This window comes from Aquila chrysaetos, chromosome 20 (assembly GCF_900496995.4).
Source record: "Aquila chrysaetos chrysaetos chromosome 20, bAquChr1.4, whole genome shotgun sequence".
Taxonomy (NCBI): Eukaryota; Metazoa; Chordata; class Aves; order Accipitriformes; family Accipitridae; genus Aquila; species Aquila chrysaetos.
Genome location: NC_044023.1, coordinates 11,567,006 through 11,593,360, shown reverse-complemented (window position 1 = coordinate 11,593,360; position 26,355 = coordinate 11,567,006). Strand labels below are relative to the sequence as shown.

Below are 26,355 nucleotides of genomic sequence, written 5' to 3'. Positions count from 1 at the left end.
AAAATAGGAGCTTCAGGACAGCAGAAGAGACTAGAATAAACTTTAACTCCCTTAACAGGGTCGCTTGGTCCTAACAGATTTTAAAAACAACCAACCCCGCTTGCTTTATTTTGGGTAAGGCTGACAAATCTTACATAGTCAGGGAACTCCCTTTTCCAGACCAGTCACAGTTCAGCAATACATTTGCTGGCCTTTTTTTTTTTTTTTCCTAAAAATATAAATATCTATTTTGGTACAAAACAATACCCTGAGACTTTTGCTTCTATATTTCCATGACTTCTGTTTTTTACGTCAGCACATCCTGGGACTTGTCCTAAAAAAGGAGCTCATGCAATAGTCATGGCTTTCTGGACATCTAGATCTTCACTCCTCATAACGGCAATTTATTACTTAGATGAGGAAACTTTATTTTTGCAGGACTGTTTTTCTGCAAATATTACACTGATAATTAAAGAAAAAAACGTAGAAGTGACAAAATAATATATTCAATATAAGAATGAATTCAAACAGGTGCTTAAATAACTCACCACAATCTGCCTATTTCAATACAAGGCAAAGAGGTTAAGGCATGTTTTTTTGCAGGAGACAGCTCTGGCAACATATGCATTATATGCAGAGTTCTTGTCTGCCATAATTCTGGGCAAAGCTGCACAGTTTGAATTTTTGTACATTTGTATGTGAATTTTATTGCTATATTTATTATGTAAGTATGAGTATAATGGATAGTAACTGTTTCAAGTCTTTTTCCCTGATATTTTGTAGTGGTGGTCCTCCTGCTAGTGCCTGAATGTTTCACAAACGGATGGAGTTTATCCTTTTCTTCCCCAACGAAGGAAGGTGTCACCTATGTTCCAAAGACATCAAGCAGGTGTCTAGAGAGGTTAAATAAGTTACCAGCACATTTATGGCAGCGCAGTGAAGAGGACTCTAATGTTTTTGTTTACTAGCCGTATAAGATCATCTTGTGGAGCTTTTGCAGTGTGTTTGATTTTATGTTAGTTATCAGGTCAGCCAGTAGCCTGTTGTTATTGACTGTTGATAATTTTCTTTTTTTTTTAAACTGCTTGTCTTAGTGGTGTGTTCTGATCCATTGTGTTCATTCTCAGATTGGGATTAATCTTCAGAAGAAAGCTGGTGGTTACCTAATTTCTAAGACTCGTAAAACAGTCTGGAAATGTAACTGTAAAATATGCTTTTGGGAAATATCTCATAGATTGAGCTGTTCACTGGATGATCTAATAATTCTTCTTAATTTCTAGCATCTTATAGTTGTAAGAACACAAAGATCAAGCTTTTAGCAAATACATCTTTTCTTTTTTCACTCCTTCCTCCTGGTACCTTCTGAACATCACGTTGTGACAAGACTTTCCGCATTTTGAAGCACTTGATACTCATCAGTGTTCCTGCCACAGCAAGATAATATAACTGGCAAAGTTCTGCAAGCCGTTCTCTGTTGCCCTTAGTGACACTTGATCTTTGGCTGTATAAGGTGAGGGTACCTTATAGAACTGTACTAAGGAAGATGTTCTGTAGACTATGTCCTTTCTTTCTAACTTTTAATGCAATGGCAGTAGTGGCTGTTGGCTCATGTCACGTGCCATTTTATATTAATCCTTTTTTCAGTTAAGGTTTAAAGAAAAAAGAAGAGCTAGTGGCAAGATGTTATCCTCCTGTGAACAGTTTTGGAGAAAAATATTGGAATAGTGAATGTACGTATTCCAGAGATTCTTAAAGACTCTTTCCCAAAATAACAGACAAAAGGTAGAAAATTTCTCTCTCAATTTAGATCATAGAAGTGGATATAGATAGCTATTGATTACTTTCCCAATATATTATGGCCCAAAAAACAGCCATAATGAGGGTACAGGTACAGAAATTGGTAGTAGGCATTATTCTTAATTTTCTAGAATATATAAAGAACTTAACTGTTTTGTGGGGGGTTGTTTTATTTTTTTTTTTACCAGCAACCTTGGAAGACCCACAGCTTAGGCAAGCTGAGAGATACCCCTGATTCTTAGTTGACTTTTGAACTCCGTATATACATTTTCTTTTGTTGTGGTTTGAATTTCACATCGATCTAAAGCTAGTGCTTCTTAAGGATATAATTTACCTTCAACATGATTCTTCTTGCTGGTGTACAGATGGATCAAGGACTGTGGTTCTGATGGGAAAATACGAACTGCAGACATGAATTCATGTTCTGGAAGCAGAAATAGTGAAACAATGAACAAATATGGCTTTAGGGGAAAAAAATACACTTCTCAAGTTTTGTTGTAAAATAATTAGCCTTCTGTGGTAGGCATGGAGACTACAGAAAAAGGACAGGAGCTGCTCAGTTGCCTGTGATTTGACTTACAGTTTATGACCTTGAGTAATGTGCCTGCTCAACTGCAGTTAACAAAAGCATATTTGATGAAATGTTAAACTCGTGAATTACATCTTCATGAAAAGCCTTTTTTAAAATTTGTAAAATCAGAAATAAATCAAGATCTTTAGACCTCAGTGGAGGTGTTTAAACATGAAATTAAAAGGATCAGGCTGTTTCATCAACAGTGACGCTTCGTAAACTTAATAAATATTATGTAGCTTTTCTTCAGAATAAAAAAGGGCTGTGTGTTTCAAGGTATTGTATAAAGAATTGCAGCATTATTAATCCCATTTTGTAAGTGATGACAGAGATGAAATAATACTGTGAACTGATAGAAGCCAAACAGGCAAAACTGCCTAGACATGGGTTTCTTAATTTCCAATCCGCATATCTATGTGTTAGGGCTCTAATAACTTGAGAGCAAGTTGTATTACAGTTTTGGGGCTTCTGTAAGGCAATACTTGTTCCTCTGTTTTCCTTAGTATGAGCAACAGTTATTGGTTCAATTGTATTCTCATTTCAACCATTGACTATCTAGAGTTACTCCCAATTTATACTTACAAACAGGTAGAATCCAATTTACTTATGAGAGAATGAATATGCTGTCCCTGCTACATGCAGCAGCAAGCGCTGGTATCCCTTGCATAGAGCTGTCAGCCCGGGGGCTTTCATGACATCGGAGAGCCTATTCTTCACTCTTTCATTGCTCAGTGAGTTTTGTTTTATTTGTCTGCTTTAATAATACATTGGTGGTATTATTATTATTATTATTATTATTATTATTATTATTATTATTATTATTATTATTATTATTATTATTATTTATTTCATTGGTTTTTGTAAAGTAGTTGGGTACTACTGTGCTGAAAGAAAAATAGGAAGCGTTTCCTTTGACTGTTGCACTAGATGTCATGATTACCGTGTAACAACGAAAGTACAATTTTCGTTTTCTTGGAAGGCTTTTACCCTTACTTTTCCCCTTTTAGGGGATCAGTTCTGATGCTAATGCAATGTATAAAACATTTCCGTTCAAAACTGGAAATTTTCCTGGAAAGCAGGATAGGTTTTTAGGTCACAAGAAAGTTTGAAATGCACAATGGCTCTGAACATTAACTTTTCACTTTATGTCCCTGGAACTTTTGAAGAGAGACTTGCATTCCTTGGCATTGGTCAAGTAGTCTGGTCTTCATAGACTTGCCATCTGTACTCTCTTTGTGCTAAGTGTTCCCCCTGGGGCACCATCTTATGTTTTAATTCGCAGTTTCAGTTGCTGATGTATGGGCTCTTCTGTTAAATAACTTTTATTTTCTATGCCATTATGCCTACATACTTTACTTGATTTGTGTTGCATACAAAGTGTTTTCCCCCTGTTGTGTTTGGAACTGGTTTGTAATAGAGTTACTGTTGTGTAATTCTGACTGAAAGTTACAACTTTATCAACAAACACAAAGTGCTTGTTCTGTTTGAAAACTTGTGTTTTCCACTCATCATGAACTATTTATCCATTATGTGTGCTGGGTTTTATCGTTTAAATAAAACAAACCACTATTATATACATGCTGCACGTTAGGAATTATTAAAGATTCACTGGTATGTAGAGCACTTAGTGCTGTGAACACAAGTGAAGAGCTTCTGTAAACAATTGATTCAAGATTTCAAAATAGCACAAGTGCTGAGAAAACTATTGCACTCAACAATACTGTCAAATTTCTGTGGATTAATGACTCGCTGTTTATCTCTGTGATAGTGACTGTCTGAATGCTCAAACCCCATCACAAATGTGCTACAAATTCATAACCTTAGATCTCTCTTTAAATCCCAGTGAAGATGTTCTGTTGTGCATATGATGTGCCAAGGAGTATATTCGCAGTTATTGAAGCTCAGCTGATAGGCACTAATGTGCTTCTGTGTCTGAGCTGTAAAATGACAAATGATTGAAAAATATCCTTTGTGCTAAGATCAGGGATTTCTGCCTGCAACTGTAGAGTGCTTTAGAGCAATTCAAGAAAATATTCAGATGTCGACTGGAGAATACATTAATTCTTCTGAGTTCTGACTATTCCACCAGTCTGTGACTATATTTTTGTCACCGGTACTCATAAACTTACTGTGCTCAGAGGTTCCCAGGTGCCTTGTGCTTTCTAGTCTTCCTGCTTGTCTTACTTCACCCCTGCTTCACTTACATTTTTAGCTCGCTGCATCCGTGATGAAAAACACTATAAATGTGAAGATAATTCTCTGGCCGTTGTATCCTTTACTGAAGCGTAGCTGGGGTAGGCATGTTAGTAACATAAATGTGGTCAAGCTTGCAGATTTGGTTGTACTTTCTATGAAGCATGTTGAATCTGTTCTATCTAAATATGTAATATTGTGATTAACAAATTATTTCATTAACGTGTCCTTTTCAAATTACACCAAAAAAAATTCCATAAGCTTTCTGAATTTTGAAATGCAGGCTGGCCATGTTTGGCTTGAGAAGGCTGAATGCTCATGCAGTGCACATCACTCTGATGTATACTGGATAATGTTACGGTATTTAAAAATATGCAATATGTTCTCTGTGCAAAACCATACACATCAACACTCACAAACTGTGTATATTGTGGCTGCACATCTTCAGCTTGTGTGGTATGATGTACACACTCATGTGCACGCCCACACACTAAACCTTTACAGGTCAAAAAGTGAGGATAAACTTTTGAACCCAGCTGCTTCCAAATTAAGTACATGTGCAGGGACCACCAGAGCTGGGGTTACCGTATTCCAGAAAAGTGCTGGACACTGACACCCACATATTGTACTGCAGGAGACTTCTTGTTCTTCCCTTAGAGCCTGAAGGATGATGCCTTGAAAACATGCTGTCCTCTTTGCCCTTTCCCTGTCACCAGAAAGGACAGGCAGCAGTTTGGTGACTTCTCCCTTCGTTATGGAAATGGGACTGATACAGTAATCAGGATGCTACATATGGAGCTTTTTAAATTACTGCTCTTCAGTCTTTTGTTAGCCGTCATTATTCCTGAAGATTTTTTTCAAGTCATAAAAATGACATTTTTAATATGCAGAATTAAAAAAAGGCAATATGAAGAATACATTTTTGTCAATAAGCTTTTACCTTTTAAACCAGTTATCTTAGTTTCTGCTCTAGGTATTTTAATTGAAGATTAACTACTGTTAAAGAGTATACAAATTTAGGTAGTATGTATTTGGAGTAGTAAAATAGAATTGAATAAAAGGTGGGAATAGAGTGGCCTGTCCATTATAATTTTAGATGGCAGAGCACAAACTAAGCTTCATTAGAAGTCAGCGCAGCCGACCGAGTGGTTCTTCTAATGTTAAGGCTTGCTTTTTTTTTTTTTTTTTTTTTTTTCTTCAATGAAGTTCACTAAAAGTATACTTTGGAGTGGCAAGTTGAGCAGGTTTCATTTGAGTGTTTTATTTCTGCTGTCTTTTTTAATAAAAAGTTGTTAGGTCGAAGCTGTTGTATGTAAACATGAAACAAAATCCTAAAATTAATTGCTAAATATTTCTTACTTCTGACTTACTGCAGAAATGATCTTGGTGAACTCCTTGCTCAGTATCTTTTTGCCCAATACAGGAAATAAGACTGGTTCATTCCTGTCTGCAAACTGATAACTTTTCTTGCACTTAGAGCAGAACTGGGGTACCACACAGGATGTCTTAAGTATATGCATTTAAGATGTGGAGGCTGATTTTGTTTGAGAGGGAGGGAGTTGAAGATGCTGCTTCATTCTAACCACCCGCGTGTCTCTTGGGCAAACTACCTGCTTTCCTTCTAAAGAGTTAGGCTCTTCCCCATAGCATCCTGTATTTCTTCCAAAGGATAAAATGATAGCTGTCCTGAGGAAACTCTTGTTAAGACTTATCGTTTAAACCTATTTGGAAGGGAGCGCATCTGGTAGATTTTGTAAATACTTGGATTTTTCTTTTTCCTCAGAGCTTTTACTAGAGCTTGAATTTTAGCAGTGTTAAGTGTTAATGTAAACTTTACTGTAGATCCATAGCCTTGATGAACTGTGTGTAAAACAAACACTTTTATGAACACTTTTACGAGTTCTCTCATTATCAATATGCAGGATGAAGGAATGCTGCTGCTTCCATTTTGATCTGTGAAGGCTGAAATAGCATAATGAAGTGGGTGGGAGGCAGGGGGAGTTGGCATGTTATTAACCTGCACTGAGATGTGCTTCCTCGCTGGACTGCTTCCTTGTGCGTTACCCGAGATCGCTCTGCACCGTGCTGCTGTCTGCAGAGAATGTGACTTAACATTGTGGTGCGCTGCAGACCTCCTCCTCCTCCTCTGGTGTCTGCTGGCAAGAAAGGACCTGGATAAGACAGGACCTCAGCATTGACTTAACACAGTATAATAGCCTCTATGTTGCTAGCTTTGCGCAGGCAAAATGGTTATTGGCTAGGGCTGTGCCTTTGTCCATGACACTTTCCCGGTCCTTCTCTTTTCTTAGGGTTGTTTTTGATTGTTCTTGTTGTTTTCTCCCTTTGTGTAGGGAGGGAGGATTTGAACCACAGATTTGCCATGATTCTGCTGCAAAATCAGTAACAGCTGTTGGAGTTGTAAATGGCTTCTTGGTTGCCGTCACAGAACCTGCAGTTGATCAGCTCTGCCCTGAGCAATAAGTGGAGACATCAGGACCACTGAGGCTAACTAGAGAGTAAGGGTGGAGGGAATTAAAACCCTGAGGCAGGGTTCTAAATAGAGAACACAGGCACAGATGGGTATTGGAAGGGACACTCTGTTTCCTTTTATTGGATGTCCTTTTTAGATGCTGTGAAGTGCAAAGTTCACTGGAGCAGTATCATAATGGGAGCTAGGAGGAAGATGTAGAAGGGGTTTCAGAAAAAATGTAATTTGAGGGTGAATTTTTCTTATCTTGTTCCCCTCCTTCAAAAATCCAATATTCTAGCAAAACTCAGTGGGCAAAAGATACTCCATGCTTTGGTAGGGTCACTCGTAAGTCATTTATGTTGATAAGCTAAACTATGTTCCTGTGTTGTCTTTGAGTAAATTAAGATATAAACATTGATACCTTAGAACAAGGCAAATGTTTAACAATTATTTGTCAAGAAAAATACATCTTGAGATGTGAGAACTCCTGCTCCTGAAATGGACTGTACTAGAACCCAAACTTAATGAAATCAACAGTCATCACACAAGATGCTGCCTTTGTGGTTTTGGTAATGGGGCTAATTTATTTTTAACTTGTTTGTGTGTTTTGGCTGGTCATATTACATCTTCTGTAATCTAATTTTCCTCTTCTTCAGTGCTGCCTTTTACTGCACTCCCTAGAAACACCAAATTTATTTGTGGGGGTTGCATTTTTTGCAATGCAAGTCAGAGTGAGTTGGTGTGTTGGAAATGTGCAGTGACTTCAGTCCGGGTCATCAGTCCACAGAGCTGGGTTGGCTGTCGTAACACCCTGAAATACTAGTTGTGAATCTTTTCCCTCTCACTGCGGGATTTGGACCTAGACACTCAAACAGATTGGCATTGGTAGTGGGAATCTTATATGTTAGGTTGCTGTAATTCATTCTTTTCCAGCCAGCTACTTGGCATCAGGACACTTGTTATTAATTTCTGCATCCAAGCCTTGTGAATTGCCTATGTCTTATTTCTAAACAACATCAGCACCTGAAAATTTCAGAAGGATGAAGAGAGTCTTTTTGGGGCATGGCTCAGGAAAGCTAATTTCCTTAAGCCTTATATATGATCTGCTTCCCATAGACTTGGACAGAAGCTGTACCTGTGTTTTCCAATATTTTACTTGACTGGGCTTTAGAACAGTCTGTGCCCCAGGAAGAGTGTAATGAGGAAGGAAACCCAGCCCTTGGGTGCCTGCCTAGAAAAATGGAAGTATTGCTGTGGCATGGATAGAGGTATTAAGTTATTAATATGGGCTAGGTCTGTGTCACTCTACCTTGCAACTTGTGCTATCTCATTTAAGTCTGACTTACTGTGCCTGCCCCTTTATAAACATATCACTGTTTGACTGTGTTAGACTTTGTCAGTGTTGCTGTTTATGTGGAGCCCAAATACTGTAAAGTAATTATTAGAAAACACTAACTTTGGATTCAAAGGTTTATTTCTGGTCTTTGTGATTACTGAGAAAAAGCAGGAAAAGATTGAACTGGAGGTCTTGATATTGAGAAGGGGAATATAAATAAGTTATGCCTTTAAAAATAATGCTTATATTAATTTTAAATGTTTTTATTTGGAGGGTGGGCTGATGAATTTGCATTTTTGAAAGTAATGATACTGAAACAGCTTACAGGAAGTGTCCCATTCTGCACATCTTTCCCCCCTTTCCCAATTTCCAAAATCACTGGCTAATTTATTTCTATAAGAACATTTTAAAATAGTAATAGTTAAATAATAGAAAGAGAATCACTTAAGGCTCAATAGTGTTCAACTAGCATGTGCTGAATGGGGAAAAGCATAGTGACTTAATTAAAAGAAATGCAGGAAACTTAATTATTGCAAAGTATTTTTTCACTGCTAGAGGATTTGTGGGTGACTAAGAAATGTATAGACTGGAGTTTTTTATTTTTTAAATAAAAAACAGATACATGTCTTCATCCTTTGCTGGCTTGTTGACTCAATTTACTTGGATGGAATTTTTCAACATTTAAAACAAATTAAAATTCATGAATCATTTCTGCTTTAAGGCACAAGCTTTCATAGATACAACAGTTAAGACTTCTAACTGGTTACATACATAAATACTGTTTTGGATATGGCATGGGGGTTGGAACTAGATGATCTTTAAGGTCCCTTCCAACCCAAACCATTCTATGAGTCTATGATATATAAATTTTGTACTTGCTCCCTTAAAAAAATGCAGATGAAAGTTTTAATAGGTGAGATACAGTAGGCGTTACCTGTTATAAGGTAATTATTGTGCTTGAATAACTGTCCGTTTTAGCATTGCTTTGCCTCTCTGTACTGTTTCCTGCAAAAGCAGTGATTAGTTTGTAGTACAGATGTGAAGAAAACGCGATACCATGGCAGAGGGCAACGACATGGTTTGTAAAGCTGTTTTGTGCTGCCTTTGACACAGTCTGCAATTTCTTGGTACTTGTTGAGAGAGGTTTTTCAGTTTTGCTGTAGTGATACATATATGCTCTTAAACTCTTAGGTTTTGATGCTTCTGTGCTTGTATGGTGTGACCCTGTTCAGGAGGGGGAGGTGTCATTTCACCCAGGGTGCCTGTGTATTAGATTAAGATCAGCATTGTTTTACTCTATGGTAAATGCAGCATGTGAATATTTTTAATTGTTTTGATTATTATGGCCAGTTGATTGCTGGTACAGGTAAGCGAGCTTTTTCACAAGCATTGTGTAAATGTGGCAGGCTTTACTGTGAGGTTTTAATTTGAGCTTTCCTGAATTTGCTTAAAAATGTGACGTGGGGAAGGTAGGTGAGCAGTCAGTGGATGTCGACAGAAAACAGCAATCATTCCAGATGAAAATGTATGTTCTTTTTCAAATAAATTATTTCAAGGGTATTTCAAATGGTTTGATGTATTTCAGGATTCATTTAGGAAGCTTGTTTCTCCACTGCTGTAATATGCCTGCACCCAGTCACTGTAGCACAGCTCTAGGCACTGTGTTGGTATTCATAGGAGGAGTGCCAGCAGTGGCTTGCTTGTTTCTTCTCTGGACTTTCTTTGCAGAGGAAAAGGGGGAGCAAGATGAGGTGTTTGTAGCTGTACATGTGCACATGCATATGTATTGCTGAGAACTAAAGAAGTTGCATTGGAATGGAAAATAGTTAAGTTAAAAAAAAAAAAAAACAGACAAATTAGGAAGCAAGGCAAGAATATGCTCTTTTGGATGTTTCTTGCTAAGGCTGGTTTGTGTACCATAATGGACTTTTCACTGAAAGCTGTGTTCATTTTTTGCAGAAGAGATTTTTAAGAACACTGGAATTGTTGAGAGTGAGTTTTGTTACATGGACCAGATAGTTAGTGTTTGAAGCTTAACCAGACTGAGCATCCCGTAACTATAGCTGGAAAACATAGAGTGCCTGCAAAAACAAACCCATCCAGTCTTGTCCCTTGGGTGGCCTCTTCTGTATTCTTCATTACATGACCCTTGCTTTTGTCATGCAGCCTGCCTCCCATTTGACTGAGATCCACCTGTGAATGGTGTTTCAATATGGGAACCTCACCCAGGAACACATGCCCCATGATGCTGCTGCGTCTGTGGGTATTTGTATGCTCCATTACAATCTTCACCGATTTCAGTGTGTGCTGTTGGTCTTGGCAGACTGTGAAAGACACTGGGAGGGAAATACACTGTGGAACTGTTAACCTGAAGAGCCATTTTAGGGAAGAAGTATATGAATAATAAAGGAGGAAGAACTGGCAAACATTTGAATTTGTCTTGGTGAAACAAAATGATACAAATTTCCAGCATCCTTTTTTTTTTTTTTTTTTTTTTAGAAAACTGTAGAGAAGGAATTTATAGGTTATTAAAAGACTGGAAACTTCATAGTAACCCAACATTCTCATACTGTTTATTCTCCTCCACCTCCCACAACATTTTATTTCCCTTGTAATAATTAGTTTGAACTTTCGTCTATTTCTGTGGATCAAGTAATTTTCATACAACTTCAGGATTTTTTTATATGCTTTAAATCTTTCTTCTAAATAATGTTTTTTTAATAACAAAAAAAGCCATGAATACATTATAATTTCAATTTTCATGGTGTGTGAAAGATTTCTGCACTAGGTCTTTATTGTTTTTGAAGAATTCATCACCCTAGTTAAGAAGCTTAATATAAATTAAAGAAGGTATTAAGGAACATTAAGACATCAAAATGTGGAGCGTTCTTTTCCTTTCGATTGCTCCAAACGCAAACAAGTTGAATAAAATGCAATCAAAGGGCCTGTTTGGAGAACATTGAGTGGCTTTACAGCTGTGCTGTAGAGAACCTCTGGTAAGAGCATAATTCAAATAAAAAGGCCTTTCTTTCCTACTCCTAATTCTCTTTGTTGTGGTGACAACAGAGTACAAGCCCGATAAAAATTTAATCACCTTATCTTTTTAAAGCAAATTGCATATTTGTTTACACACAATATACATAACATAAAAAAGAAAAAGCTGCTATCCAATCCCCCTCCCCTTCTAATCGCATTAAAGGCCCTTGCCTGGAAGTTTAAAAAAAAAATTTAAATGTTTTATTCTTTATTCTGAAGTCCCATTGTTCAGGATTGCTTTATAAAGGCAGCCCAGGGGAAGATGAATATCGCCAAACTTAAACTCTGGACCAGCACTGAGCTGCAGATGCCTGGGATATGTCAGCGGAGTTGGTCCAGCTTAACTGGCTTCGGTGGTGCCTACTCCCCATCAAGAGTTGCAGGCAAGATGGGAGGATTACAGACAGGCCTGCGGATCTAGCACTTTGATTTGAAGCTGCTTTGTAATGAATTGCCTTTGATTCTGTGTCAGATCTGCTAACCTGAACTTTTTCCGCATTGTATGCATTTCTGAAAGGCTGCTGTAGGAGAGATTGTGTGTTGGTACTGGTTTTGTTGTTGTTGCCTTTTCACTAGGCTGATGAAATTTCAGTCCCTTGTGTTGAATTCAAAACATGTTTTCAGTTGTTTCTGCTCACCTTAGTGCACAGAGCATGAACATTGTTGGTTTTGTTTGTTTACTATTTTATAGGTACTGGAGTGCTGACAAAAACACAGTCAAAAGTAGCTTCTGGCCCACTGTGGACTGGCTCTGGGCTGAGAACTCCCTTCCTGGATATAAATTTAGTCTCAACGAGATATTCTACAGGTTTTAAAACTATGAAAGCTCCTATGCTTAGTAGTTCCTTGATCTATTTTTACATACCTAACTGTACTCTTTGGGACATTTTTGTGATTTTGTTCCTTTTGATTTGAGGATTTGCTCGCCAAGGACCACCTCAACAGTAAAACTTGTGAAAATCTGTCACGTGCAACAGTCGTCATAGACTCATCGTGTTGATGTCTGCCTGTTTCTTTCCTTCTCTCCTTTCCTGGGAGAGTACTTCTTAGAGGTCCAGTGACAATAGTTGTGATTTTAAGATGCTGTTCTGTCTTTGACTGTTTTGAATGGTCTTGGATATTTCACACTGACCTGCCTGTAATTTTTCTGTTGTTGAATTGTAACAAAAGCCTGTCTACATTCCCTGGCTTCCAAATATATTGCATGTATTTGTATTAATAATTTGATGTCCTTATTGATTCCATTTTTTTTTTTTTCCACAGTTGCTCCTATTGTGCACTGGGCATTTTCCATGCACTCTGTTTTTGCTTAGGGAGCTTGAAGAATGTGCAGACTAAAAGCACAGCATCAGGATGAGAGTTGCTTCTCCCTGTAGGTATGCTGGGAGAATGAGTATGGTGCTTAGGCATGATCTCAATGACTGCATGGACCATGAGTGGCCATCAAGTGAAGACAGTTCATGAATAATTGCTGGTATGATATATCAGCTGGCATAACTGCAGCCTTGTTAATCTACTGAAAGCACATATATAGCCCATGCAGAAATTAATTTGAAATCCTTTCCTTTAGGCTAATGGCACAGTGTTGTATTTGAGACCAAAAAGATTACCTTAGTGGTTGTCTTGTAGTTCTGCAAGCTGGTCCACTGTATTGTGTGTACACTTAATTTGTGTAGCCTAGACCTAGTAATCATTGTGTACTGGAGTCCCCCATGTAATCAGTATTAAAGCTGGTCTCTGGCATACAGAAACAAAAAATTGTGTCGAGCATACAAGTCATAGTTATGTTCCAGGAGTGCAAAGTATAAAGTTGTCCTCTCTTTAGGAGAGTTGCCTTAGGAGGGCCTAGCCGACAAATGATTGTGGCACACAACATAATGACAGCTGCAATATATGTTGGCCTATAAGATGAAGTCAGGTTTGGTACTCCCGACCTGTTAATACTGAAGTATGGCCAACTAGCCAAGAAATGAAGAAATCAAGTAGGTGACTTCATTTCAGAGCTGTTATTTAGGGCTGAAGGGTATGTTGGGTTAGGGTGCATTTTGGAAAACCCACTATGGGAACTGCAGATATCCTTCTAAAGTGCATGTGGGCTTGTGTAGACTTAATAAACTTAATGTATAGACTTATTTAAATAATGAGATGGTTGCAGAGCAGTGGTATGATATGCAGTGGGGATTTGTCAAGTGCAGGAATCTATCTTGCTGCATGGCTTCACATGACAGTGGTCCATTTGCATCTGGTGTTCAATTATTCCATTTTATTTAAAAAAAAATGTTAAAATGTGGTTATGTTATGTAAATTTGGGAAATCAGATAATATATCCTGATCATCTTGCTGGAAATTGAGAAGTATAAAACTATGAATGAATGGCACACTCTCAATGCAATGTGGTATGCTGGGTGTCCTCAGTGTAGATGACAAGTTTAGGACTAAGCAGAGGGAAGGGGTAGGCAAGGCATGCATAGGCAAGTATGGCATTGATAACCATTCAGCAGCCAATAGATATGGTGTGGTACTGGAGCCTGTGCTCCATTTAGTAATATGAAAAATATCGGGCTGAAAATCAAGACGCTGACTTCATGCAGAGGGTATGGCAGACTAATTAAAGAAAAAAATGTGTACCAATTGAGCCTATAAAACTCTTCCTGACCTGGAGAAAACTCCCAGAGAGCTGTGGGAAACTCCAGTCTGTCCCCTCTGAACTTTTTTGTGTTGTTGTTTAAATATAGTAACTGCTTTTTTAATTAAAAAGAAAAATTAGATGGCATTTCAAATTGTGTCTGTGGTGCCTTGGGGACCTATTACAGTACAAATTACCCTATACTATTTAGCGAGGTCTTGTTTACTATTGTGTGAAGCAAGGGTTACCAGTGTAAGGATATAGGACAAGAAGGGCCCTTCTTTGAAAGTCTGGCTCTGCACATGAAAGTGACGCCAGCAATTGGAAGCAATTTGTGGAATTGTTTGATTATATTAATTATGGCACCAGCAAACAGTGCTTGGGAAACAGTTTTGTTTTCTTGCATTCTTTCTTGATTGCTTGCAGTAAAAGCCAAGATACAAAATGTGCCTTTAAGGACTGCCGGAGAGTGCAGTTCAAGCCATTGTGTAGAATTGGCACTGAGCTTGAAAGGGTTGTGTCCGGCTTGATGTGAGAGTTTTCCAAATACAGCTTCAGCCTGAACTTCACCTAGGTCAGCCTTTCGAATTAAAACAGCTTTTGTCTCCCTCATCAAGGAAGATTAGCTCTTTCCCTGCTATGTAGGAGCCCACAATGAAATCCATGTTATTTCTAGTAGTACCACCTCTTATAATAATGTCTTTCAGTCCAAAAGCCTGTATAAACTTAAATTGATATACAAGACTCAATTCAGTTCACCACTGAACTGCAGCCTTCTCTGATGTGGTATGGGGCAGCTGTTCCCCAATTTATGGGAAAATGTTTTAGTAGTTAAGGATTTCCAAACAGTCTACCAAGCTGAGACTGCGGGAATAACTCTGCTTATGCAGGCTGGCTGTCACACCAGTGTTTGGTCAGGACATGGGGCAGTCTACTTCTGCTCAAAATGACTGTAAGATGTTTTTTTTTTTTCTTGTCTTTGTCAGCAAGCAATGAATTATGGATATTTTGTGTAGATCCCAACTACCACGCCAAGGCATTAGTGTAATTCTCATTTGGAAGGGAAGGAGTCTACTTTCTGGTCTCCTTGGAGGTTGATTGCTCTCCCTGGCCAACTTCATGCTGTAGTCCTATTAATATTCACAAGCTAGGCAAGATGATAATAGCAGATCTTGTACCAGCCAGAAGAGAAAAATGTATCTACTCTGGAGTTTGAAGCTCTAGCAGAATATTTGAGAGAGCTGACGAGATGTGGGAAAAGGTGGTGTGAATTCAAAATAGAATTACTGGAGAATTGTGAAGGGATTTACATAAGTAAAATTCATTGCCTGATCTGTGAAAGTAATTGAAGCTCAAATCCTGAGCTCCTGAGGGTAGCAAGGAAAGGAATATCCCTTGTTTCTTGAGTGAATCTCTGGTCAACTGTTACACTGAAATTGTCTAGGTAATCATATTATGCTTGTTATCATGGCGATGAACACCTAGAGGCAGAGTAGATTGGCTCCCGTAGGAGCACTGTATTTAAATCTTTTGGCTAGAAAGGTTTGTAGGTGTTGACACACTGACCCTGATGTCAGGTAGAGAATCCCTACCTGATCCTGGGCTCTAGGTAGCTCAGGACACAGTTTTCTTGCCTGCTCTTTCTGAAGCACCATAAATTGATGACAGGCAGGTGGGATGCCAAGTTAGCTAGGACGGGCAGTCTCTAGATGACCACTCAGTCATCCAGTCCACTATATGTGGTGTGGCATATCTGATGTTCCTATTACGGTGTTTATGGGCAGAGTAACGTAGTATTTTTGTTCTTGGAAGGCTTACAAAGATGTTTTTCCTGATCAGCTTAGGGTTTTTTTGCTGGGATATTGAAGGAGAAAAATGACCACCTTAGCTTGAACAACATCAAAAGGTGGGATTTTGGATATCTTTAGCAGAGGAGAAGAGAAGTAGAGTTGCTACCTACTCTTAAGCAATAGCTTAATGTAAAGAGTTCAAGCAACAGGATGTTACATTTTCTGTTATTCTTGTCCTTTCTGTCTGATGGTAGAGACAACTGTAACAGGAGGGGCTGGGCAAATTGATCCTCTGATTTTAGGATGCATCTGCTTTTTGTTTGAATCAGAACTTTAGGGATAATTGCAGGAGCTTTTCTTGGGTTTAGAGCACAGATTAATGATAACTTTTTTTGTAGAACTGCTGATGTGTTTTGGGACTAGGTGGAGAACAAGTGTGTGCTTGCTAGTGTATTGTGGGACTCTGAGAGCCAACACTTGTACCACTGGTATTTCTCTTAATTTTGCCAGAAACCAGTGACAGATTTATTCTTATTGCTTTAAAGTTGATTGGAAACTGAAACAGATAAGAGTGCTGTATTTGAACTTTGTACCCCTCTTTGAACATAGGTAAATGGTGTTTTTTAAGTTTTGGATTAATATACATAGCTGTTGCAAGAGAAAAAAAAAAAAGAAAAAATCTAATTAGTTTATAATTGCGTTGTGCTGAAGTACTGGATTCTCGAGTCCCACAGTACTGACAAAAAGTTTCTATGTCCTTTCAGTGCTCCATCATTGCAGTAAGCAGGACAAGAGACTGGTCCTTGTCCACTCTCAAGTGCAGTCCCCCTGCATCAGACTGTAGCATGGATGTTTCCATCTGGGGCTCTAATTATTTCTGATTTTCAGGTCAACTGGCTTTTGTACTCTCTGTTAGCAGGAGAGTTGATGCGGGCACACACTCCTTAACTGTGTAATTAGGGTTCAGGCTCTGAGGGTTCAATTTAAGGAAATCCTGAAATTGTGAAAACCAGCTGTTACGAATAATCCATTGTGAGTGAGGATTATCCCCAACCCTTTGCCTCTTTCAAGTTTGGTCTTTTTTTCCTTCCCTCAGGAAGAAAGAAAAATGTCTGCCTGTCATATTAAAAGGTTACGTTTGCCTCGCATAAAAATTATTTCCAACATCAGGTGTGCTATGTTAACTTGTTCTCTGATGTTCAGTCAGTTTTTAACATTTGAATGTTGATAGGAAACAAGAAATTGCAGGTGGTTGAGTCTTCTACCTGCAGTGTTCGAAGGCAGCAAATAGGGTATTTTGTTTACAGAAGGGAAAAACAAAGTTCAGTTTCCCCCTGAAACTCTGCTCACAAATTCCTGAATGGAATGGGAGGATTGGAGATAATATCAGTAGGTCAAGAATAGTCTAGGAATTTCTTAATATTGAGTGCAAAAAGGAATATTTTTCTATTCTAGTGAGCTACTGGTGTAGCCTCAATGTGCTTTTTCCTAACACAGGGGTAAGAATCCTGGGCCAGCGCTTTCTCGGGAGACCATGGCAAGTACCATTGCAGGTAGCTGGTGTAATACATTTTGCTGATTTTTCTGTTGGTAGGATGAACTTTTAATTTTGACCTGAAAGCTGAGTTCTGATGAATCAGGAGACTTGAAATCTTATTAAAAAGATTTTTCTTTTTTCCCCTGTTATGATTTTCAGTGTCTTAAGAAAACTGTGTAATCATCCATGCTTATACCTTCATGTTCATCAGTGGTAGCTAGGATAGTTAGCAGTAGGCTTTTTTTAACAAGTGTACATATGAGAAGAGAGTTGTTTAAGTTCAGCAAAATAAATTGTTTTCCTTGGCTGTGCTGGAGACCATGCCCTGCACCTATGTTGTTACACCTGTTTTCAATGATGTGTTTATCAGTTGCTTAAAAATTACTTGTCTCTGGCTGGGCTACAAGGAGACACTGTATTATCTTGCTTCTCATCTACAATGTGTCTAGCATTCAGTCTTTAAAATCTTCCATTCAAACACAATGTTTCATTAGCTTTGAGGGAGGCAGGACTACTCCTAAATATTGAAGAGATCTGTGGAAATAGGAAATAGAAATATGGAGATGGGAAATCTGAAAAATAAAGTTGGAAAAGGAAAGAAAGATCTAAAACTCCTGAAGGGCAGAATAGCAAGTGGAATTGGGAGTCAAGGAAGAAGGAGTGGGACTTTAGGAGAAGGAGCAGAGACTATCCTTGGAGACCTTTTCAAGGAGCAGAAGAGCAGGGGAGCAGAAGCAAATCATAAGCAAAAAATAAAAAATAATTAAAAAAAAAAAAAGATAAGGAATGACAATATTAAGTGAAAGGAAAATGTGAAGTGGGGAAATTATGTAAAAGGTAAAATAGGATCCAAGCTTACAGGTAACAGTTGAAATATAAATGTATATGGGGAAAAAGCACAGCAGTGCTCCTTCACCCTGCTGTTGGATTAGCAAAAGGAATTAGAAGAGGAGATATTCTGTCAGCTTTTGTCCTCCTCCCAGCTGAAATAGTAGTAGTAAAAACAAAGCAAAAGTAAACTGTGCTGGTTATGGACATTTATATGCTTTATGTGTTTGCTGTGTTTTGTGTACTGGCCAGCACTCCCCAGCAGTCTGGTATGGAGACTGTCCCCAGGGCCTGAGGCAGCGACCACTGGGGTCAGCAAGGAGGGTCTTTATCAGGAGGCTTTGCTGTGTCCTTGTTACAGGGAGGCCTGATTAACTTAAGAAGAAAATGAAGCATTAGAGAAACCTTAAAACTTGTGTAGCTATGAAGATCTTTGTTGCGGGGGGGGTGGGAGAAATTGATTTCCTATATTTATACACAAAAAGGGGTCCAAAGTTACTGAAAAATCTGCATGTTTCTATGCAAATTTCTTGCATAATTGTAAAACTTGAGTCTGTAATGCATTTAACTATGTAAGATACTGTAAATCGCTAAGAAGCTAGCTTTTATTTGTGAAAATTGTGTAAAATACTGCATTTATCCTTTATTTTGTGCATGTGAAACTGTTCTTAGAGTTGGAAAATATTTTTCCTGATGAGGTATCACTTTTCATTTGAATTTGAAAATTCACTTTTTTTTTTTTTTTCATTTCTAAATGTCTCTGTTTGGACTAAATCCTTGAGGCCATGCTGAGACAAAGGATATTGTGTTAAGAGTCTGTATTCTTATTTGTTAATTATTAACAGTAGTTGAAACTAAAAGAATGAAGTGGGTTAAACTATTTTACAACTAGATTTTCATATCTAACCTCGGTTAGTTGATGGTACAAGTACATTTTACATAAGACCTGTCTGGGCACTTCTTGTTACAGACATGGTTATGATGGGTGGGAATGAATTTGCTAAGCTTTCAGATATCTTATGTGCCTCTGAGGACTGCCCATTAATAATATTAATATATAGGTATTTTCCACTGTTGTATGCAAGGCATTTCTTAGAACTTTGAAGCTAAAGTCTTTTTTAACACGTGGACCTTTTCAATTTAATCCATTAGCAACTTGGCAAAATAAAGTAATTGTCCAACAGAGGAAGGAAAAAAAAAATCTATTAACATTTGCTACAAATCCGAGTAGTACAGGCAGCACTTAATTAATGGAACAGATTTCTCACTATGTATTCAAGCTAACATAGCTATTGTTCAGGAGAGATTAGACCCTTAATGTAAGTAAGTTAAACTAGACCTCCATCTAAAAATATCCGTCATTTCAGCTATTAAAGGTCTGATGTCTTCTTCGGTGACAGATATATTTCCCTTCATTTCCTTGGTTTTGTAAAATGTAAAGTATGCATTGTGTGTAACGCGAGAAATCCGTGGAGGTAGATGAAACCCCGATTGTGCCTCCCCGCCTGTCTCTCCCTGCCTGCTCCTTTGTGCTGCTCCCTATCACGGAGCCTCTTCAGCCCTTAGACCTCCTGGCACCAGAGGAGAAAAACAGAAAATGCCATTTGTTAGGGTATGATGCCAGCCACCTAATCTGTTTGCAGAATGAGGGCCATGGGATCTGATTAGGTAATTTAGATACCTTGTGAATTTAATACTACCTGAGCTGCCTTTGGCTGTCAGCCCATCGTTTCGCTAGTAGGAACTACCATGTTCTTCTATTTCTTCTGTAAACTTCTTACCTGTAGTACCTTATTTTGAGTCCAAATAGGTGTTAAGGGCTGCAGGTGAGTTGTATCTTTACTTCTCCATATAGGGAAGTCAGTGATAGGGTAGAGGAGGTGAGATTGTGCAGTTTTTAAATACGTTTTCCCCAGTACAGTTCCATGTGCAGCATATCCTTTTTTCTTGAAAATAGAATTTTTCAAACATAAGATTCTTTGTTTAAACACCTCAGATGATGTACCAGGTTTCAGATGTCTTGGGCTGTCCAAGTGCTCACTGATGTCACTGGCCGTTTTTGAAACTCAATTTATCTGAAGTTATTTCATCCTCACGGCTGGGAGTTCCCTCACTTGCTGCTGCAGCTGAGTGTTGCTCCGGGGCGAGAGGCTGGCCTGCCCGGGGGGGGCATCGCTGTCCCGCCGGCTGCAGGCAAGGGTTTGCAGCAGCAGCCTAGGTGCCTCCATTCAGATACCCACAGGGGAAAATTTTGGCTGCAATTTTAATGCCACATCTCCTCCCTTCCTCTCTCCTTTCCGCCAATTAGCATTTTTTGGAAATTAGAGTCTCGCAAAGCCTACTAGCATAAATAGAAGTGTTTTAGGATTTGTTTGCTTTAATTAATTTAAAGTGTGTCTTTCTGAAAGGATTTAGTTAAACATCTTTCTTAAACGGTAATGTGCCAGTAACAGCAACATTAGTAATAGTGATAAGACCCAGAAAGGGAAACCAACTAGAAAGCAAAATGAAATGCTTCTTTGTCCAAAAAATAAATGGTCTTCCCAGGAAAGTGGAGGAAACCCTGTTCAGGGACACTTACAATTAGGTTGGTCAAAACAGTAGAAAACATATAATATGAAACAAATCCTGCAAAGGTAGAGTGGGACTGCATGATGTCACTCTTTTTCCTGTTTTTATTTTGTTTTTCTCTTTTTTGACTGTTGCTGGTTTTTTTTCAAGTAGCACCCAAGATGTTCTCAGAGCTTTCCCAATAGGAAATAAGTTGCTTTTCATGTAACGATAAATTATTTTTCATAATGAAGATGGAGTATTTGTAAGGCTAATGATATTAATGGGATTTATATGAAAGCATCCAATTACAAATCGAAACAGCTGCATCAAACATGACTATACAATGTAATAAAACCATATAATATTGTGGTCTGGCCACACCATATTACCTAGTTCGATTAATTGAACCTTACACATGCAAAGATAGTCATTATCAGACTTCCCAACCATCAAGGAAAAACAGTCTCAATTATTTTCACAATGAAATAATCATTGCTCTTTTTTCTATTCTGCCATCTGAAAAGAGAAAACAGCTGCTGCTGTGACTGTGAAATGCAAGATCTTGCAGAACTATACAAAGTTGATTCTGCTTGATGCTGGACTTCTGCAGCCTCAATGTAGACTGTAATCTATTTAGTTATATAAGAAATGTGTTGCTTTTCTCCTCTTTTATGCTCTTGTGTTTTTTAAAAAAAGCAAGACCCCTCTATCTCCAAAAGTCTGCCTGTGGCTGCGCTGCAGGGCATTAGGGCTGTTTTAAACCTCTGGTTATGAAATGGCAAATGGGCAGTTTCCTGGTTTTGCTTCAACGCTTCCTCGTTTCCTCCTTTCCCTGTGCTGTGCGGTGGGGATGCTGCCGGGAACAATTTGCTGCCTGACACAGCAAGATGAGAAGGTGGGCGCTGGTGCTGTGTCCCCCTGCAATCAGCTGTAAGTGCCTCTAGATGCGGCTGTGCTGGAGCAAATCACCTGTGCTTGTAGACCTCCTGTCTCCAGTAAATCATAAGCATCTCAATCTTTTTGTCAGGCTGTGATATGAGAATCCTCATCTGAATTTCAATATGAGGGGAGAGAAGCTGATTAAGTGTTTGAGATAAGGTTATGTGACACCACAGGTTAAAAATACCTGAACTGAATTTGGCCAAATGCCTGAGAACCACATTGCACTGTATTCGGGTGCCTGAATAAGCTTCCAAGGAGTTTGCTGTCTTCCGCTTTAAGAAAGCAATTCTTCAGGAGTGTTCTTTTAGGAGCTGCATCTTTCTTGTTTTATAGTGTTTCTTTGGTCTCTGCTATCTTGCATTTCTTATCTAAAATGTCACCAATGTGTCGAGTTAAAAGAAAATATAAAAGTGTAATAAACCCTAGCCATTTAGGAAGAAAAGGACAAATATTTTTGTTTGGTACAAATTGTCTGGAGAAAGACTTAAGTGAATCCTGCACAAGTTAATTCTAGTTCCCCTAAAACGTGACAGTTGAAACCCTTAACAAATACTGTGTTTTAGCCAAAAAAAACCCAAACAAAACCCCCCCAAACAAACACGAAACTGTATAGTTTGTTAAAACCTAAGCAGTGTGCTTCTGGCAGGTCTGGGAAACAGACTAAAGACATTCAAGAACCTTCTGACTCTTAGGACTCTATATAATTTTAGTATTTTACTAGTTGTTTTTCATTCATGACTTATATTTTCATTAATATTCTTAGTGATGAGAAGAAACTTTGGGAGATGTGTGTAAATAATAGGAAGAGTCTGCTGAGTAAAAGGCTTAGACCAGGCAAGTTGGTCTGGCTTGTTTAAAATTTTGCCTGGATTTAATACTTTAAAAGCTGTAGAAGGATACAGCCAGGATACTGCACTGCAATTTGGGGTATCACTTTTGTGAACTATGTTTGAAGGCTTCTCTTATTTTTCATGGGAGTTACCGTATTCCAGAAGTCTGATGCAGAAATGTGACTTTCCTAATGCATCTGATTTACTTTCTTATTTTCTTTGGTTGATTTCAGAAGTAAACTTGCCTATTCATTTTTTCCGGTTATACTGAAAGGTGATGTTGAGCGTGTTTGTCATGCGTGTTCTTGGGTTTTCTTTTTTTTTTTTTTTTTTTTTTACAGATGGGCTGAAGCCAGATACCAAGATGCTTCTTACTGTTGCCTCCAAGAAGAAATCTAAGGCAGGGAAGGGGGATACAGCCAAAGAGGATGAAAGCAGCAAGAATGATTCAGCCCAACCTGTTACCATCTCTCTTCTCTTTAAAAGATATGTCTTTGACACGCAGAAGAAAATGATTCAATCCTGAGAAAGCGAGAGAGGCCTCTGATCGTACCTGAAAGACCAGACTCTGAAATGAATTCAGGTGGAATGTGTTTCTTGTCTGAACGCATTAGACCTGTTCTTTCCTCACAAACAGAGCCTGGAAGCTCCTGCTGACTATGCGCCCCCTTCCAAAATCTCTGCAATCTGGTTTTGTTCCGTTAGAATCTGCTTATTTTGTCATCTTTGCAATGTGAATCTTTATTGCCTCTTGGAGAATGTCACCTGCCAGATGAGCACATTCAGGTGTGCGTTCTAATAGCAATGTTTTTCTGGAGAATTGTTTTGAAGTTTCTCTTCATTTAAAAGTTTGCCACCAATATTAATCTAAATCTAGTCAAGATGTGAATTTCATGCGACCCACAAAGTGAAGCTGATTTAGTCTAGGTTTACTTCCCCGAGCAAAGTCGGGGGACAGAAAGCACGTGATTTAATAGGTGAAACCTAAAATGGATGTTTCACATTCCTTCAGCTGCAACTGTGTAAGATGCTATCTGAGAGATGGTATGGATCTTTTTTATAAATATGATTTATATCTAGAAATGTTTTTCATATTAAACATAATGATGCGTGTAACTGAGAGTCTTAATTGTTCTGTCTGCTGTTCCAAAGGTTCAGAACCTATCTTCAGTGACATTTTATATAGCTTTTCTGAATTTCCTGCCTGTTCTGCGGTGAATCCTACTCCAGAATTGTTTTCTTTTTTTGTAACCACAATGTCTTTTGTGCGTGAAAGAAGAAGTTGCCTCTGGAAAAAGTCAAGGGCTTTATTTCATTAAAATAATGATAGAAGATTGCAGCATAAGCCTTGTAAAATGAGTATCTCCAAGATGCTTTAGAAACCATTAGTTGTTTAATAGGGATTTCATGGCTGCTTTAGTTCTTCTCAGTTTCATGTCCTAGGCTCATAAAAAGGAGAGCACTGGTAATATCCCTTCTTTGTTATTTATAAAGCATAGGACACCTTAACATGAAAACTAACAATAATTCCACAGGTACAAAAGCTGCAGTCTGGAACAGAAATTGGACCCAGGCTTGGCAGCATGGAAAATGTTAGTTCCTGCCTTTTGAGCAAAAAGACTACTTCTTCTTGTTGATGTTAAATAGCAGCCTGTGACCCATTTGCTGAAGCCAGCCATAGAAGATGACCACATGTATAATATAAGTGCATTAGTTGCACATGGAAGTAAATAACTGTAATAGATTGCTCTGCTCATTCTTATTAATCATATTATTATAATTAAATTATTAATAACACTCAAAGCATTATTAATTAAATATCCATTGATGGGCGTGAGTCCATCATGCTAACATGATCCTGGTTTTTTCAGTCTTTTTCTTTTCCTTTTAAGTTCCAGGTAACCAAAGTGGATACAAATGGCAAAAATATCAGCTACTGAGAGGATATTTACAGCTGAACAGCCGTGAGATGGGGCGAGTCTGGTGTCTAAACTAGGTTGATGGTGTCCCTTTAAATCAGAACAGAATTAGTGCTTTGTGGAATAATCCCAAACAGTTTCTGCTGAGTGAGTCCCAGCAAAGCTTTAGCACATCCCTTAAGATTATGGGGTATGCTTTCAGTGTGATCCCAGAGGAATTAGGCAGGCAACTTCAGCTATGGCTTAATGTGACTTGTGCTGCCAGCCTTGCTGGAAAACATATCCTTCTATAATGAAAAAAATGCATTTCACACCCCTGTCACCTCTCCTTCCCCATTTCTCTCCTCTTCCCACACACCCCCAAAGGCAGTCTTTGGAAAGAATATTTATTATGTTATCTTTCTTTTAAGCCTTTATCAAATCCTGTTTTGTACCCTGCACTGTTACCTCTGCTTAAGATACTGCAGTGATGGAAGCTAGAGAAACAGATGATATAGAAGGAATGCCATTATTATGATCCCAGGTTAGTCTAAGAATTATTGGTATAAAAAAAACCTTCTCATTAAAAAAAAAAGTCAGAAGTAAATTATTAAGAAACTTAAATTTTTATCTCTATAGTTCTAATGTCCTTGCCAAGTTTTAAATGGGTCACTAAATTCTGCCAACTCTGCTTGGAGTTTTGGAAAGAAAAGGGCAGTTATCAGGAGAGGTGTCCTGCTGTAGGATATTGTTGGCTGCTCCAGAATTGTTAGCCTTGCACTTAGAGGTTTTTGTCTTTCTCGTTTCTAAGGCATTTTTGAATAGTTCTGGAGAGGAGGCTGTCAGTGTAAATGGTGGTATGTATTTTTACAAAGCACAATCTGATTAATGTTTTCCCCTCTACACTGTGGATTGCCCAAAGCAGGATCAGTGAGTCAGCTGTTACGGAACTTGATCCATTTGAAAACTCATTAGTCTTGAATACTTAGTTTTGCAGCCCTCTGCTTGGCTGAAAGGTCTTCTAGTGCTGAGGCTCCCATGGTTTATTTGCTTGGCGTACTCCAAAGGAGGGAGCAGCAACAGCTTCCAGAGTTGGACCTCTATCCCTTTTTCATCCAGTCTCCTGTAACATACTTTTTAAAATCTTTTCCCCTCATCTTCCATCTCATTTCCAGACTAGTGTACTAACTCAGCGTCTTACTTCCATCCTCTCAGTCCAAGACCTAACCTCTTCCATAGTGCTCCTGTTTCCCATCTTTGCTCATTGCTTCTCCTTGTTCTGGCTCTGCTCTTGCCTCTGGAGAAGATGTAAATCTGGGTGCTGGCCGGGGTCCCATGGCAGGTGTTGGGAGCCCAGCACGGTGGGGAAGGCTCTTGCCCTGCAGCTTACACTAGCTCCTGTGTGCGGTGAGTAATTGCCTGTGTTCAGGCGCTTAGGCTATGACTTGGGCAGAGTCTCATGGACAGCTACTGCTGACCCAGATGGAGCAGGCCGTGCAGAGGCCGTGCCTCATGTGAGTCCTGTCACCCAGCACCGTATCCTGTCCTTGTGCTTTGTAATCCTCTATGTAAAGCCCCTGTTGCAAAGCCACATCCTTCCGTTTTGTTTTCCTAGCAGAGGTTTGTGTAGGACAGACAGCTGGAGAGGTATCCGAAGACTGGGGTTTGGTTTTGTCTTTTTTTTTCCCCATTTTTAATTCCAAAAGGAGAAGTTAAGTGTGCCCAAGAACTTTGATTATAATGTGCTATTACTGCAGATCTCTGGCTGCTGTCCTGAGGCTGTTGGATACACATTCGAAAAAGGGTGAAATGGTGGAACAAAATGATTATGGGAAAATCAAAGCTTTTAAAGACATTTGTAGGATGAACAGATGTTCAAACATTCTTTTATTTGGTTTCCAGACAGACGTAGAGACTTTCCTTTCATCCTCGTAATCAGTGCATTATGCTGTAATTTGTAAAAATGGCA

General features: G+C 38.7%; 1 protein-coding gene across 6 annotated transcripts in view; it reads left to right on the top strand.

The window, feature by feature from the left end:
* The window catches only part of EEFSEC (eukaryotic elongation factor, selenocysteine-tRNA specific), a 132,435-nt gene extending 108,091 nt beyond the window's left edge, over window positions 1-24,344 (top strand). For 5 of the 6 annotated variants that reach the window (XM_029995964.2, XM_041118757.1, XM_029995963.2 and 2 more), the window contains one exon: window positions 22,830-24,344. In XM_029995964.2, the coding sequence (XP_029851824.1) occupies window positions 22,830-23,014 (185 nt within the window). In that variant the 3' untranslated portion in view covers window positions 23,015-24,344. The remainder of the gene's footprint in view (window positions 1-22,829) is intronic. The other variant, XM_029995967.2, reaches the window with a different exon arrangement.
* Window positions 24,345-26,355: the final 2,011 nt, after the last annotated feature.